At 44.3% G+C, this 14,359-nt stretch overlaps 1 protein-coding gene across 1 annotated transcript; it reads left to right on the top strand.

The window, feature by feature from the left end:
* The first annotated feature begins 4,993 nt into the window (after positions 1-4,993).
* Positions 4,994-13,322, top strand: PPIF (peptidylprolyl isomerase F). The gene is made up of 6 exons (XM_021526676.3): positions 4,994-5,278; positions 7,253-7,283; positions 8,127-8,215; positions 10,331-10,427; positions 11,155-11,230; positions 11,626-13,322. Exons 1-6 carry the CDS (start codon positions 5,090-5,092, stop codon positions 11,759-11,761), a joined length of 618 nt encoding a protein of 205 aa, XP_021382351.1. The 5' UTR covers positions 4,994-5,089; the 3' UTR covers positions 11,762-13,322.
* Positions 13,323-14,359: the final 1,037 nt, after the last annotated feature.

The following is a 14,359-nucleotide window of genomic DNA, read 5'->3' as shown; positions in this document are numbered from 1 at the left end:
TATGTCTTAAAACAATGGTTTTTGCTAGAATTAGTTTAGAGCAGACAGGGTAATTTATCTTGTACAAAGTACGGAGGCAGCTGTTACCTCAAAGATATGCTATACAAAATGCATATTTTATCTATATTAAATGTAGGTATAAATCTGTATTTTATATATATATATATATATATATATATATATATATATATATATATATATATATATATATATATATATATATATATATATAAGATATATATTTATAGATTTGCAAACAAGACAAACTCAAGGAAAATCCAAGTCTTTACCAGGCAGCTGGTTAAAGCTCCAGTCTCATCTTACTTATGCAACATAAAGTATCATGACTAACCAATTCTCAAAATATTTCTGATACTATTCCCTAATTACTTTTCCTTGAACCAGAGGTGGTAAATTAGCTGAACTGATTCCTGGAAATGTCAAGTTGTGTTACAATTGAAATTTCTGTGGTTTTAAAGGTAGAAGGGCTCCTGTAACTCTTAATACTGTTTTTTAAGTATGCAGTATCTCCCCTACCCACAGATGAACCACCTATTGATGTCCTGAAGATTTGTGAGGCCACTGGGAGTAGTAGCTGCATTTTTCCTGGAACCTAAAACCAGGCATTTTAAATGTACTAAGTGCTTTGCCAGCCTGTTGTGATCTATCTGTTGGCAGCTGTTGTAGTGTATAGACAAACCTCTGGGATGCTGCAGGCCCTGGGCACTGCATGGAGGCACTGTGACACATCAGCAGCGGGTTGCCATGCATTATGCAGGGAGATTGAGTAATGAATTCCGGGCAAGCAATGTCACTCAGAAGTTCTGAAATGAAAATGCTAATCACAGCTGTAAAGAGCATGAGTGGATCGAGGCTTTCCTTGTATGACTATTTGTAGGTAATTAGAATGAAGTCATGTGGGGAAACTGCTCCTTTAAGTACAATGTGTGTTGAAGAGAATGCTCACGTAGTGAAGTGAGTTACTACAAGTTCCTAAGAGGAAACCTGGATCAGGGGAAATATTAGCATTTTTTCTTTTTATCCCTAAGTTTACTTATGTGGCCAGTCTATGCCCTTTGAGCTCTTGTATAGTTTAATTTCACACTGCAATCACTTAGTGTAATGAAGGTCTTTCACCATCTCCCCCATTCCAGTCCCCATTCATAAATAAATGCATATCACAGACACAAATCCCAGAGTTCTTTCCAGCTCTTCACTCATCTTCTAGCTCAGCCAAAACCTTGAAGAAAATACTAGGCTGAGTCTTTTCAAGTGCAATGTATCCAGGCTCTGCAGGTGCAGAGTGGGAATGCCCACTGCAAATTCCTGCTCTCCTCACTTAAAATCAAGCTAAGTACCTGTATGACCTCTCCTTATTCTAGCAGTCCTGATTAGCAGAGTCCTTGAGATAACCATGTCCCATATGTGTATTCATTCTTATGAATGTCAAAATCAGTATCCTGGGAATTCACTGTATCACAGTATCAAGTGATGTTCTTGTGCAATGCACTTAATGGTGGATTACTGCAACCTGTATTTCAGTTCTTATTTGCATGGTCCAAGCATGGTCCAGACCCATGAAGAGCATATCAAAATGGGCCACAGACCATTCTGAGTTCCATATAGTTGCATTCGTACAGTAGGTAGATTGCAAAATGCAATCTTATCACATCTGCCAACAGCATCAAGATTAACAATTAACCCACATTCCTGTGTCACGAGTAGGCATGCAGAGGGACAGTTAGAATCAGGAATGCATATCCCCTTTTTATCAGTGCACTGTCTGTCTGCTGGGTAACACCATTTCAAGAAGCTTGAAATCAAAATTCCCAAATTTTAGGTCACCTTTCAAGCACTTAGTCCTCCTATTTCTTTGGAAGAGCCACTTGACTGCTCTTGTTTCCTGGCTGTCTTGGCACAGTGGTGGCAATATTTAATCAGTTACTGAATAGCATTTATGAGGACTTTCAAGTTGTAATATATCAGCATGAAATTATGTTATTGTATCATTTAAGGTTCGTTCTGTGCAGAAATTTCTCTGCTACAACGTAAGGGTCCTTTAGTGGTTTTTAAAATTATCTATTTAGAAACTAATTTCAAAAGGGCCCTCCTTGTTTATCCATCTCTAACTTCTATGTAATTTTGGGGGAAGGGAGAGAGGATGATGAAATCTCTAAGGGCGGGCACCCATATCCACAAGAGCTCTGCTGAAGCAGCTCTTTTGACTTTTGTCTGCACCTGTGCTCTGTTGCCTAACTAGTTTAGTGTGGGTACACTCATTTTCCATTGTACTTATCTCCCTGCCACATGTTGCACGGTTTCGGCGATGAACAAGTCTACAAATGGATGTGTTCAAAGCTCCCCTAAAAAGGAATCAGTTTGCTGAGCTAGCTCTAAGCCTCATTTGGCAGTGATATAGTGGCCTTTGATAGTTTTTGGAGACCTTTTTCTGTCCTTCTTGGAAAGTGACCTCTGTAATTCACAAGTTCCTAGCCAAGCTGTCTGCATGAGTTGTAATTCATCTGACTCTGCAGGAGTAGATCATAACAAGTGATTTAGTAGCTCTATTGCATAAACCTAGAGATAATAATTCAGTCCATATTCTCAAATACAAAAATCACTGCTGTTTTGTCTTCTCACCAAGGCCTGCAAATGAGGAAAACTCCATTGTTTGCTCTACCAAAGACGTCTGTGAACTCTTCTGAACAAAATAGTTCAAAGCTGTTTCACTGTGTTTCCTAAGTGTGAAACAAGATGGTATTTTCTTTTGCTCATCTTTTGTTTATTAAATAATAAATCCTTCAGGGCCAGAACTGACCATTATTTTAGGTATAAACAGAACATCTAATTTTGATTTGTGCTTCCAGTTGCTACTTCAATTAAAACAATATTAAAAAGGAGTGTGAGGGGTTTTTTTTATGATCATTAGAAAATTGATTGATGATTAGATTAACAGAAGTCAAAGTTTACCAAAAGTGGACTTGAAGCTAAGAAGATATGACAAACTAGGTAGGAGTGCTGATTTATCTCTTATTAAAAAAAAAAAAAATCACCTTTAGGTTATTGGTAAAGAAATAGAAAATACAAGCATGGCACTGTATGCACAAAGTAAGTCATTATTCATCCTTATCTTGAACACTGTGCAAAGTGCCTCTTATCCCAAAAATCTGTAAAAGTGGAACAGCTCAGAGAAGGATAATAAAGATGATCCAAAGACATGGAAGAGCTTTGTTATAAATAATCACTGAGTTGGCTGTGACTCCTCAGTCTTGAAATGAGAGAAGAGCTGTAGGTCTGTATGACAAAGATAGATACTGAACAATTTGTCTCCTCCAGCACAAGAAGTAAGGCACATTGATGAAGGCAATTGGAGCAATATTCAAACAGATTCTTGATGCTCTGGGAAGCAGGCCTGTGGAAGTTCATCACCAAGGAAGCTGCTGATTTAAAACTGGTCCAGTGAGTGGATAAGTACATGGGAGGAACAACAACAAAAAAAAAGATGACTACCAAAGTCAGCTTGGGAAGTCCTCGGGAGTGAAAGCAGTAGCAGGTTGAAAGCACACTGGCCTATAATACATCCCTCTCCCCCATTTTCACTCCTCCTTAGGCATTTCTCTGGACCCTCAGAACAAGATGGATCTTTTGACATAGCTTTATATGAGTCTGTAGTTACAGACTGTGGTACCTGCTATAGTCATCCCTACAGCATCAGCAGTTAAGGGTCTCTCTGGAGCGTGTGCCTGAAAAATAGTGTTCGTGCAGGATTTCTCCATTGTTTGTAATTGCACATTATAGTTCTGCCTTGATCTTTGTGGTCATGGCAGTGACTTGATAGCTTTCTGTTGATTCAGTGAATGTCACCAATGAAGGCTCTTTTAGATGCTTGACACAAAGAACTTAGGTGGGATCGAAAGTTTACTTGGTTGCATTACTGTAACTTTCATTAGAATAATTCTGTAATAGAAGAAATGTGAAAAGTATTAGAATCGTGCTTGATTTTGTTTTTTTTAGACATCTTATGGCTTTAAGAATTTGAAGAACTTTTGGAAGCACTTATACCTGGAATCAGGATGGAAACTAGAGAATTCAAAGTAATATCTAAATATGACTGACATATGTACTGAGTACTTTCATCTAAGTTGCTAAATTAAGAAACCTTAAATTTATATGTGTTATTCTCATAAAAAATACGAACGATATTTCCCTATATTAAAGCGGGACTTCTGTTACTCTGTTCTGTAGTCCCTCGGGCAGGTTTGCGGCCGGAGCGCAGGGCGGGCTGCGGAGGATGCTGAGGCACGGCCGGGGCTGCGGCGCGGGTGACTCAGGGACACCCGCCCGCTCCGAGCCGCGTCAGCGCCGAGACTCCCGGGAGCCGCGGTGAGCGACGGGCAGCCCGGCCTCCCGCGTGCGGCGATCCCAATGATCCCGCACCTGGCACAGCTGCGCCGCCTTCCCCGCCAAGGTGCTCTCCACAGTCATTGCGTGGAACGATGAAATTTTAGAAACTCTCCAGTCTCTGCTGGTCTCTGGAGTAAGGACACTGTGAGGAAATGTGCAAAAAAGCCCCACACGCAAACGGACAAACGAGCCCCCCCCACATCCCCTAAACCGCTGCGCAATGGTGGGCGGAGAGGGCGGCACTGAGGCAGCCGGGGCGGGCACGAGGCGTCCTCGGCGCTGGCCGCCGGCTCCCCGCGCTCAGCCCGCAGGGTCCGCCCGGGCCCCGCGTCCCTGCCTTCAGCTCACCGCTCACCGCCCCCCGCCCGGGCCCGCCTCAGCTCACCGAACCCCGCCCGGGCCCGCCTCAGCTCACCGCCCCCCGCCCGAGCCCGCCTCAGCTCACCGCCCCCCGCCCGGGCCCCGCCTCAGCTCACCGCCCCCCGCCCGGGCCCCGCCTCAGCTCACCGCCCCCCGCCCGGGCCCCGCCTCAGCCCGCCGAGCCGCCCCAGCCGCCATGTCGCCCTGCGCCGCCGCCGCCAGCGGGCGCTGCGGCGGAGCGCATAAAGGCCGCGGGCCGCGCGCGTCCCCGCGTTTCCGTGCCTGCGGCCCGCCCGCCCGCTCCGCGCTCGGCCCGCCCGCGGCGATGCTGGCGCTGAGCGCCGCCCGCCGCCTGCTTCGCCCGCCCGGGGACCTGCTGCCGCCGCCGGGGCTCGCCTGCATGTGGGCGGCCGGTACCCGCGGCTGCAGCGGGGCCGGCGCCGGCTCGCCGAACCCGGTGGTGTACTTGGACGTGGGCGCCGACAACCAGCCGCTGGGACGCGTCGTGCTGGAGGTAGGGCAGCGGGGGCTGCGGCGGCTCGCCCGGCGCGGGGCCCGGGACGGTGCTGCGGGGCGCAGAGGGCCCGGCCGCGGGCACGGCGGCTGGCGAGCGGGCAAGGTCAGGGCGGGCAGCGCCGGCTCCAGGGCCGCGGCGAGGGCACCCGCGGCCCGGCGGACGGCGGGGCTCGCCCGGCTGCCGGAGCCGCTGCCCGGCTGCCCTCGGGGCGCCTCTGCCGGGGCGAGAGGCGCTGGTAGGGCTCGGACTGGGGCTGGAAGCGCGCTGCTCTCGCTGAGCGCCCGGCCGGTCCCTAAAGCCATCCCACGGGACGGCTCGGGGGCAGGGCACGGCCCCGGTGTGGCTGGGAGCCTCGAGGGAAGGCCACTTGCACGGTGTGTAAGCAGAAGTACTGAACAGGAATGAACTTACTGCCGTCGTGTACCGCTGGCTTGAGAAGGGCGGGCAGTGTCCCAGCGGCACGGGGGTCCCTCACTTCCCGCGGGGGCTGCTGCTCTGGGGCAGCCGCGCCTCCAGCTCCATCCTGTGTTTTGCTGGGCGCTCCTCGCGCGGTTCCTTGGAATCCTGCGGGTGTCGGTCTCCCGGGGCGCTGCCTCCTCCTCCAGCCTCGGGCTGCACGTGCAGCGAGGCAGCAAGCTCGAGAGCCGGGTACCAGCTGGCTCCATCCCTACAGATCCTGTCTCTGAAATGCTCGGCCGTGTAAAGAAGGCCTGAAGAGGAAAACGTCTGTAATCCCCCTTCTTAAAATAAAAAAAAAAAGGGCCATGAGCACTGTGTGCCACGTTCTGCACACGAGACCTTAGGGCTGGCATGTGTCTCAGATGGATGGGAAAGGTTCTGTGTTCCAGAACCACGCACTGGAGAACAAATGAAGCTCTCAGGAGCGCTGCCTGCTGAGGGTAGTCAGTGTGGCCTTCTGCCTCCAGCACCCACCTTGGGTCTGTATTTGTAGAATTTTTAAAAAACGTTATTCATCGGAGTGCTCTCTAAAAGAGGCTCCTTTGAGACTAGAGTCCAGTATATTTTTATTTATTGATTGTGTTAGCATATGAATAAATTGGACTGTTCCAGCTCTTGTGCTCTCAGGAGGTAGTGTTTCAGGCAGTCATAGGTAAAAATATTACTCTTCAAGTTCCTTATTCATTAATGAAAATCTGGGTGGTATAAAAAATAGCATTAATGTTCCTGTACTCCTTGTGGTAGCATTTAATGTCTATGTTCAAGTTTTTTAGTGTGCCCAGTTTTCAGAAAATCTGAATGAATTGCAGCATCATTTTGAATTTTTTTTGTTAAGTTGTGGTGATCTTCAGCTGCAAATTATAGTCATCTGAGAAGAGTAGCCTGGGGAAGGAACATTAAGTTCTTATTGCAGACATGCTGTTTCTAGGTGTCTGCTGCTGGTCATTGTCAGGATGTAAAACTTTGGTGTGGCTGGTACAGCCACTTTTATGTCCCTTTTAAGGTTAGTAATAAGATGTACAGTAATCAAAATCAGAAGTTTTCATTGGTTGCAAACATGTATGTAACATCATACATTGTTTTTGATGTTCAATTTCTGCTTTTCTGTTTCCTTTGCCTTTTCTGTCGTTTTCAACTTCTGGTTCTGTGCAGGGAGCGGAGGAGGACTTTGGTCTCTCTAGTTGCATCCAAACTCTGATCTTTGGGGTCCATAGTGAAGGTTCTTCTTAGTTACTGCTCAATTATGTATTGATCAATTAAATCATTAGACACTGCTCAAGTGGCTCTTCATTAAGTGGCTAAAAGTTTCATTGAGGGGGTATTTTTCATTGCTGGCCAAATGCTTGGAAAGTTTTGAGGTATTCATGAAGTTTTTGATGTTTTGTGATTTCACATAACTCGCCACTTTGGGAAGGGGTTTCAGTTGTACCATGTAAATGTCAATCTCCCGTGTAAATGTGTTTCTATGTACATTTGAAAAGTCTGACTTATTAATTTGTCTATTTTTAACAGCTGAAAGCTGATGTGGTCCCAAAGACAGCAGGTGAGGCAACATCTTCAGAATTTCATACTTAATTAGTTAAGCTATATATTGCGATTTGCAGGAATGAGAAGGTTATTTTACCCTTTACAACTGTTTTTCATGTTCCATGTCCATTTATTATATGGAGAAATATGACAGGAAGTATTAGTGAGGAAATGGAATTTGTAATTTTCCAGATAGTTTCATTTTGCAGTTTGCACCAAGATAGTACAGTTCATATATTGGGTTAACAGTGCTGAATAAAGATGTTTAAAACCATACTTGCTGGCATTAAGATCAAACCCCAGAGCAAATGGGGAAGGGCAAACTAAAGGGATGGTCTTTCTTAGAGTTTCCAAAGAGTATGTGGGGTTTTATTTTACTGGTCACTAGTGAATTAATTTTGGAAAGTTCTTGTGGTTTGTCATTTGTTTCCTTCCTTGTCTGATTATTTAAGGGTCCTGAAAAAAACTTGTACTTTTTAGTTCCTAGTAGACAAATATCCTTAAAAAGACATAGTCCTCATAACTGCTATAAAGAACAAAGGCATAAAAGTCAGAAAATGAAACCTGTGACTGCAGGCAAAGGTGGAGGGAGTTAGGGAATTGGAATCACAGCAAAATAAAAGGGAGATGAGATGGAAAAGGCTTATGTTTGTACCCTGTTCTGAGGCCAAATAAGCTTTGTTTTCTTGGCTTTATTACCAGGGTTTTGTTAAAGTATGGAAATAACTAATAGATTGATAATACTTTAAAGATGCAATCAAGTTTTTGAAGTGTATAATCTTGGGATATGGTTAATTTAGTTGTGTTTGTATTGTCACGTCCGATACAAAATGCAATACTTCATACTTTGTTTCTACAGAAAACTTCAGAGCTCTTTGTACTGGTGAGAAAGGATTTGGATATAAAGGATCCACTTTTCACAGAGTGATTCCTTCATTTATGTGCCAGGTAATGTTGGGGATTTAAAAAAGTTTTGTTATTAAATTTATTTTTATATTATTTACATATTTGTATAAACAGACTAGTAGTGACATTTGAAATGGCTCTGCTCTAATCTTTGCTAACAAAACAACAAAGAAGTGATAGCATGACTAGCATTTCTGATGTTTTGCAATGGCTGTTGCTTAGCTCATCTTTTGTACAAATAAATGTAAGTTATGTGTAGGTGGTCAAAGAAGCCTGTCTGAAGGCTTTCTGCTGTAGTAGAGCAGTGTACTTTAGTGTGGGGCAGAGCTGACAACATGGCACTTGCTTGGGAGAAGCACCTTACTGTTCTCTGTGAGCTAAGGAAACGTCTCCATTCCTTATTCCCAGTAGAATAATCTGTTCACAAGAGACAATGTGTTTTAGTATTTTTTTTTATGTCTCTGTAATGTGGAGGAAACAGGGAAACCAAACCAGTTGGTCAGGGTTGTTTTCTGGGGTGATGCACCTCAGATGGATTTTGTTTTGGTTTAAGGAACAGATCTGAAATCCTGGACAACAGCCCATGCATATGAACATTTTTTTTTCTTAAAGAGCAGCAACTAAAATAACAACAATCCTTTTTGAAAGCCTCTTTATCTACTGTGCTTGGCAGATGAGCAGGATGGAGCTGCTGTAGTGCACTGGATGGTGGTGCTCTTACCTTAAAAAATGGCACATTTCAACAACATTGCATTGTTAAATGGCTTTGTAAAAAATCTGAGAAAATTTAAAGAACGTTTGAAGGTTATAAGTAAGCTTGCTTTATTTATTAACTGATGAATGTGATAGTCTCCCATCCTCAATTATTTTTTTAAGCAAGAAACACATCTGTTGGAACAAGAGGCCTTAGCTGTATGACCTATTTTTAAGAAGAAAAAAGAGGGACAGGTGTGCTGTAAAGGACCTATTTTCCTGCCTTTCAAATACAGTCTAAGGGTTTGTGATATTGACAGAGGGATAGAGTTTAGAAGTCTTTCTGGTTTCAGAAACACAGAAAAATGAAAAAAATATAAACCCTACTTTGAATTCTGTCATGAATTTTTGAAGTTCCATGTAAGTCTGTTCTGCTTGCCTGCCCTGCTTTGGCCCCCAAGATGGACTGGAAATCAGGATATGAGATGGTATGGTGAGATAATGAATTGATGTTTAGGAATTACTCAGAGGTCATTGCTGAAGTGGAAATACTGTCATAGGTTTCAGCAATTTTCAAGTGAGAGAAAACAGTAGTGACTTCTGCACTTGTTGGGATGGATTGTTATTGTGATTCAGGCAGTTGGTATGGCCTAATTGAAGGCCATCATATCCGGGACTCGGCAATTCCATGTCTGCACATGGCAGGCAGCACATAGCTCTGGGACTGCGTAGGAGTAGCTGTGACACCACCTGTGGGAGGTTACTCAGGGTGACAAGGGGAAGCTGAAGGTCACATGCACTACCTGTTGGGTATGAGTTCTCTCTGGCACAGGTGGTGTCACTCCTGCAGAGGAGATGGCACGTGGCTGGGAGCAGTGGTTAGGAGCCACCTTCGCGAGTCACCATGGCCATGTTTTTGGTTTGAACTGGTTTTTTGTGTTTAACCTGAGACAGGTGGTCACATCTCTTGGTAAGCAGCATGGAGTCAGCTAACATGAGCTTAACATAGCCCTGGTGTAACAAACAACAAAACCTAGACATAGCAAAGGGTAATAATGGAGATCCTGACCAGTGTTTATACATGTTGGAAGAGAGGAGGGGGAAAAAGGAGCTGGGAGATCTTTCCTGTGGTAATGAGTTAGGTGATTTCGTTTTGGGGCCTTTGAGGTGTTTCTTAAAATTACTGCTGTTTCTTGCATCACTCCTGGGACAAAGACTGGTAACACAGAGAGATGGTTGTAGGAGTTATGGAGAATATCCGCAGTATCTGGAGCAGAAATTTTTAGCCTGACTGTATCTTCATCTGGTTCTAAATTGAGTGGCCATGCTCATCCTTAACCTGAAGAAAATTTCTTAATGTTGTCACTTTTAAATTAGAGCAAGTGTGTGTATTTGCAATAGCATTACTTCTGATACAAAATAGTCCATGTGTGTTAGTAGAGTTAATACCTGTTTCTGTTTCAGGGTGGTGACTTTACAAATCATAATGGAACCGGTGGAAAATCCATTTATGGCAGTAGATTTCCAGATGAAAATTTCATACTTAAGCATGTAGGACCTGGTAAATAGACATATTTTTTTTTTACCTTCTGATGACTATAACCTATAATTAAGCATTGTTTATGAAGATGTGTTTTTAAAAAATAAGGTTTTTTAGATTTGTGGGTCACTTGGTAATTACAGAAGTATCAAAGAAATTTAACAATGTGTTGTCCCTGGCATATGCTTATTTGTGTGGACTGCTCTACAAATATATGCCAGCCCATAAGGGGCTTAAGAATTCTCCAAAGGCATAATTACTGCTTTCATAAGTCATAGACTTCAGTTTTTACTTGAAGATTACTGCAGAAGTAAAACAAAGCGATCTGGAATTTCTTGTTTAGTAGGTAACATAGGTATATTCTTTTAAGCTCAAATTAACACCAGAGAAGCAAAGAAAAAGCCATACAGAAGAATATCTGATTAAATTCTGTAGTATCTCTTTTTTGAATTGTTACTTCCTTGTCCCAGGAGACTGCTGCTGTTGAGCCACAGGAGACGTTAGCTGGTGTTAATTGCATTCAGGGCGTGTACAGTTAATTCCATTGCTAACACTGTTTCTCTGGAATCAAGAGAGGCTGGGCAGGAGGGAATAGTCCATGGCAAGAAGCTGGAATTAGAAATTATTTGGAGATACTGTGAGACTATCACATCTTCTGTCAATCTTTAGTCTAAATGTGCAGAGGAAAATTGTCTTTTCCACTGCATTGCTGTTACACCAATCTAACGAGCTGCTGCTGCTGTTCCAGGTGTTCTTTCAATGGCCAATGCAGGACCCAACACAAATGGATCCCAGTTCTTCATTTGCACTGCAAAAACTGACTGGTAGGTTCTCAGCCCTGCAGATTAACCTCATTCATTGATGCCTGAATCTGGAGGGTTTGGGGTTTTCTTAGGGCCGTTTTTAAGTTGCTTGTGGGTTTATATTTTTTGTTTGTTTGATTGGTTGATTCTTAGTTTTGTTTTTACTTCTGAGTTACTTCATTCCAATGGAAAATAAATAAATTGGTTTTGTTACTTGAGGGAGGAAGGGCTGTGACAGCAACAAGGCTGCTATCCCTCAGAATGTTTCTAAGGTCCATGTTGTAAAGCTTCATGTCACTTAAAGGGCAGTTGAGCCTTTGCCATGGAGTTGGTCAGCAGGTGAGAACTATGAAGATCTGCTAACACTGTCTTTATGCTGTTTTAAGTAAAACTGCCTTTGTGTATTTGTTTTACAGGCTAGATGGAAAGCATGTTGTTTTTGGGCATGTAAAGGAAGGAATGGATGTAGTGAAAAAAATTGAGAGCTTTGGTTCCAAGAGTGGAAAGCCCTCCAAAAAGATTGTCATTACTGACTGTGGCCAGCTGTCCTAACCTTTTGCCCTACCCTTCATGACAACTTGGATGCTGTGAAAAATGAATCATAAAACCAGGCAAACATTTCTTATCTCACAAGTAGCACCTATGGAACAGTGTTTTTTATTTAACTTGGTCCGACTTTTATACTTATATTGAATAATATTGACTGAAATCGTAAAATAGTAACTGAAACATGCTGTAACTTCATCACCATGGTAGTCACACTGGTTTGGTAGAGTCCCCTTGTGTTTTGCAAGAAGTGCTGAAGTCACCCAGGGTATACCTGACTGCAGTGTTGATACTGTCCTTAGAATTTGGACGTTTCAGCTGTTAGAATGGGTGGTAGAGTTGACAGCAGGGGTTCTGCAGTTGAGGGTTAGGTATAAATTGAGAAATGTGATGTTTCCTTTGGTGCTAATAAATGCTTATTCTGTTGTCTCATAATTTTGAAGCCATACTACTGACCAGTGCTCTCAAGGCTGTCTGCAACAGCATTGGCATTTTCTTTGTCTCAGTTCAGTTCAGTAGAGTCAATGAGCAACTGTGGGTTTCTTAAAAATTAATTCTGGTTTAGTCTTTCCTACAGTCTCAGATTACTTTTTAAAAATAAACTGTACCTTACCTGCTTCAGTGGAGCAATTTGACTTTTGGGTTAAGTAAATTGCTTTAGGTTGAGTTAGGTTACTACTGAAGCTCTACCCGCCAATGAGACCTCACCTCAATCCAGCCAAAGGATCTCAGGACTTTTATTATTATGGTACTGTGAACTTGAAGTGTGCTTCTGCTCTGGGGTCTGGTTCTGTGAGGAATACAGCTCAGTTCTCAATATATGGCCTATTTTTGTACTTTGAGAATATAATCAGTATAGTGAGCTTGTTTGAGTGAGAAATAGATTTGATTGCCTTTCTATCGTGTCGATCCTGTGAAGTCAGCCCAACTTGGGTATTACTTGGATTATGATTTCTTATGCATCATCGTCATCATCATCAGTCAAAACTGGTCACCACAGAATCACAAGGCCTAATCAGCGCAGCAAAATCATTATTGTTGGGGTTTATGCATGAGAAGGAAAGAATTCAGTGGATCAGCTCAAGACATTTCATTTGTATAAAGCAGGATGTATGTTCTATGTGGCATGCTTGAGCAGCAGCAAATGCTGGAATCTCACACCATTACCTTTGGAATCACTAAGGCTGTAAGTATCAATGATTGTGGGGAAAAGCACATGATTGTTCTGTGCAATAATCTCATTAGAGATGAGAAAAAATGCAATGGCTTTCTTCAAATGTGAATTTATTTTCATTGCAGGATGATAAGTGGGTTTTAAACTATTTTGAACTGGATGTTTTTTGCACTGGGGGTTGCAATGTAGTATTTAGAATGTAATTTTGCAAAAAATTGAATTGAAAAGCTTTTTATTCTTTCCACTGTAGCTGCTTAATCTCTACTATTTTTTAAATATTAAGTTTTGTTGGTTTGGCTTATTTCACTTTGATACAATAACAATTTTTTTGTGCATTCTCTTAATTTGTATATGAAAATTATTAAATACACTTCTGCCACAAAAAAAAAACAACCAGTCTGTTCTTTCCTTGAAAGCAGGAATATGACAAGCAGAAGCCTCTTGGGATCACCTGCGTTGTCCCACTCCATTCCCTGTCTGTGCCTGTCCTGCGGGGTCACAGCGCTCGGTGTCCCGTTCCATCCCTGTCCTGCGGGCTCACAGCGCTCGGTGTCCCGCTCCGTCCCTGTCCTGCGGGGTCACAGCGCTCGGTGTCCCGTTCCATCCGTCCTGCGGGGTCACAGCGCTCGGTGTCCCGCTCCGTCCCTGTCCTGCGGGGTCACAGCGCTCGGTGTCCCGCTCCGTCCCTGTCCTGCGGGGTCACAGCGCTCGGTGTCCCGTTCCATCCCTGTCCTGCGGGCTCACAGCGCTCGGTGTCCCGCTCCGTCCCTGTCCTGCGGGGTCACAGCGCTCGGTGTCCCGCTCCGTCGCTGTCCTGCGGGGTCACAGCGCTCGGTGTCCCGTTCCGTCCCTGTCCTGCGGGGTCACAGCGCTCGGTGTCCCGCTCCGTCCCTGTCCTGCGGGGTCACAGCGCTCGGTGTCCCGCTCCGTCCCTGTCCTGCGGGGTCACAGCGCTCGGTGTCCCGCTCCGTCCCTGTCCGGCCCCGCTGCCCGGCAGGTGGCGCCCCGCGCCCGCGGCCGCCGTGCGGGTTCGGGGCCGGCTGCCCGCGGGGCCGGGGTCGGGGAATCGGAGTGTATCGTCCAGAACAGTTTTTTGGGGAAGTCGTGTTTAGAAATCCTGCATAACTAATAGGTCACAGAAGACAGAGGTACTTACTACGGAGCTGTGGCTCTGAGAAAAGCAGAGGGATGGCAGGTGTGCTACGGCCAGTTTTCACCTGGATGTTTACCATAAGCATGTGTACACTGTCAGAGAGGTTGGCACATCCAGACTGCTTCTGGAATGAGGCTGGGGCACTCCAGGAAAAGAGCCTGCAGAGAGCTTCACGTGGCTACCACTGATGTGCTTCCAGATGCAACACAAATAAGAAAGCACACCCTTAAGTAAAGTGCAAGTAAATATACACAGAAAAAATGAGTTTATATTTCAA

This window comes from Lonchura striata, chromosome 6 (assembly GCF_050655825.1).
Source record: "Lonchura striata isolate lonStrDom1 chromosome 6, ASM5065582v1, whole genome shotgun sequence".
Classification (NCBI taxonomy): Eukaryota; Metazoa; Chordata; class Aves; order Passeriformes; family Estrildidae; genus Lonchura; species Lonchura striata.
Note: the sequence above shows the minus strand (reverse complement) of the source record. Positions and strands in the feature narration are given on the sequence as shown.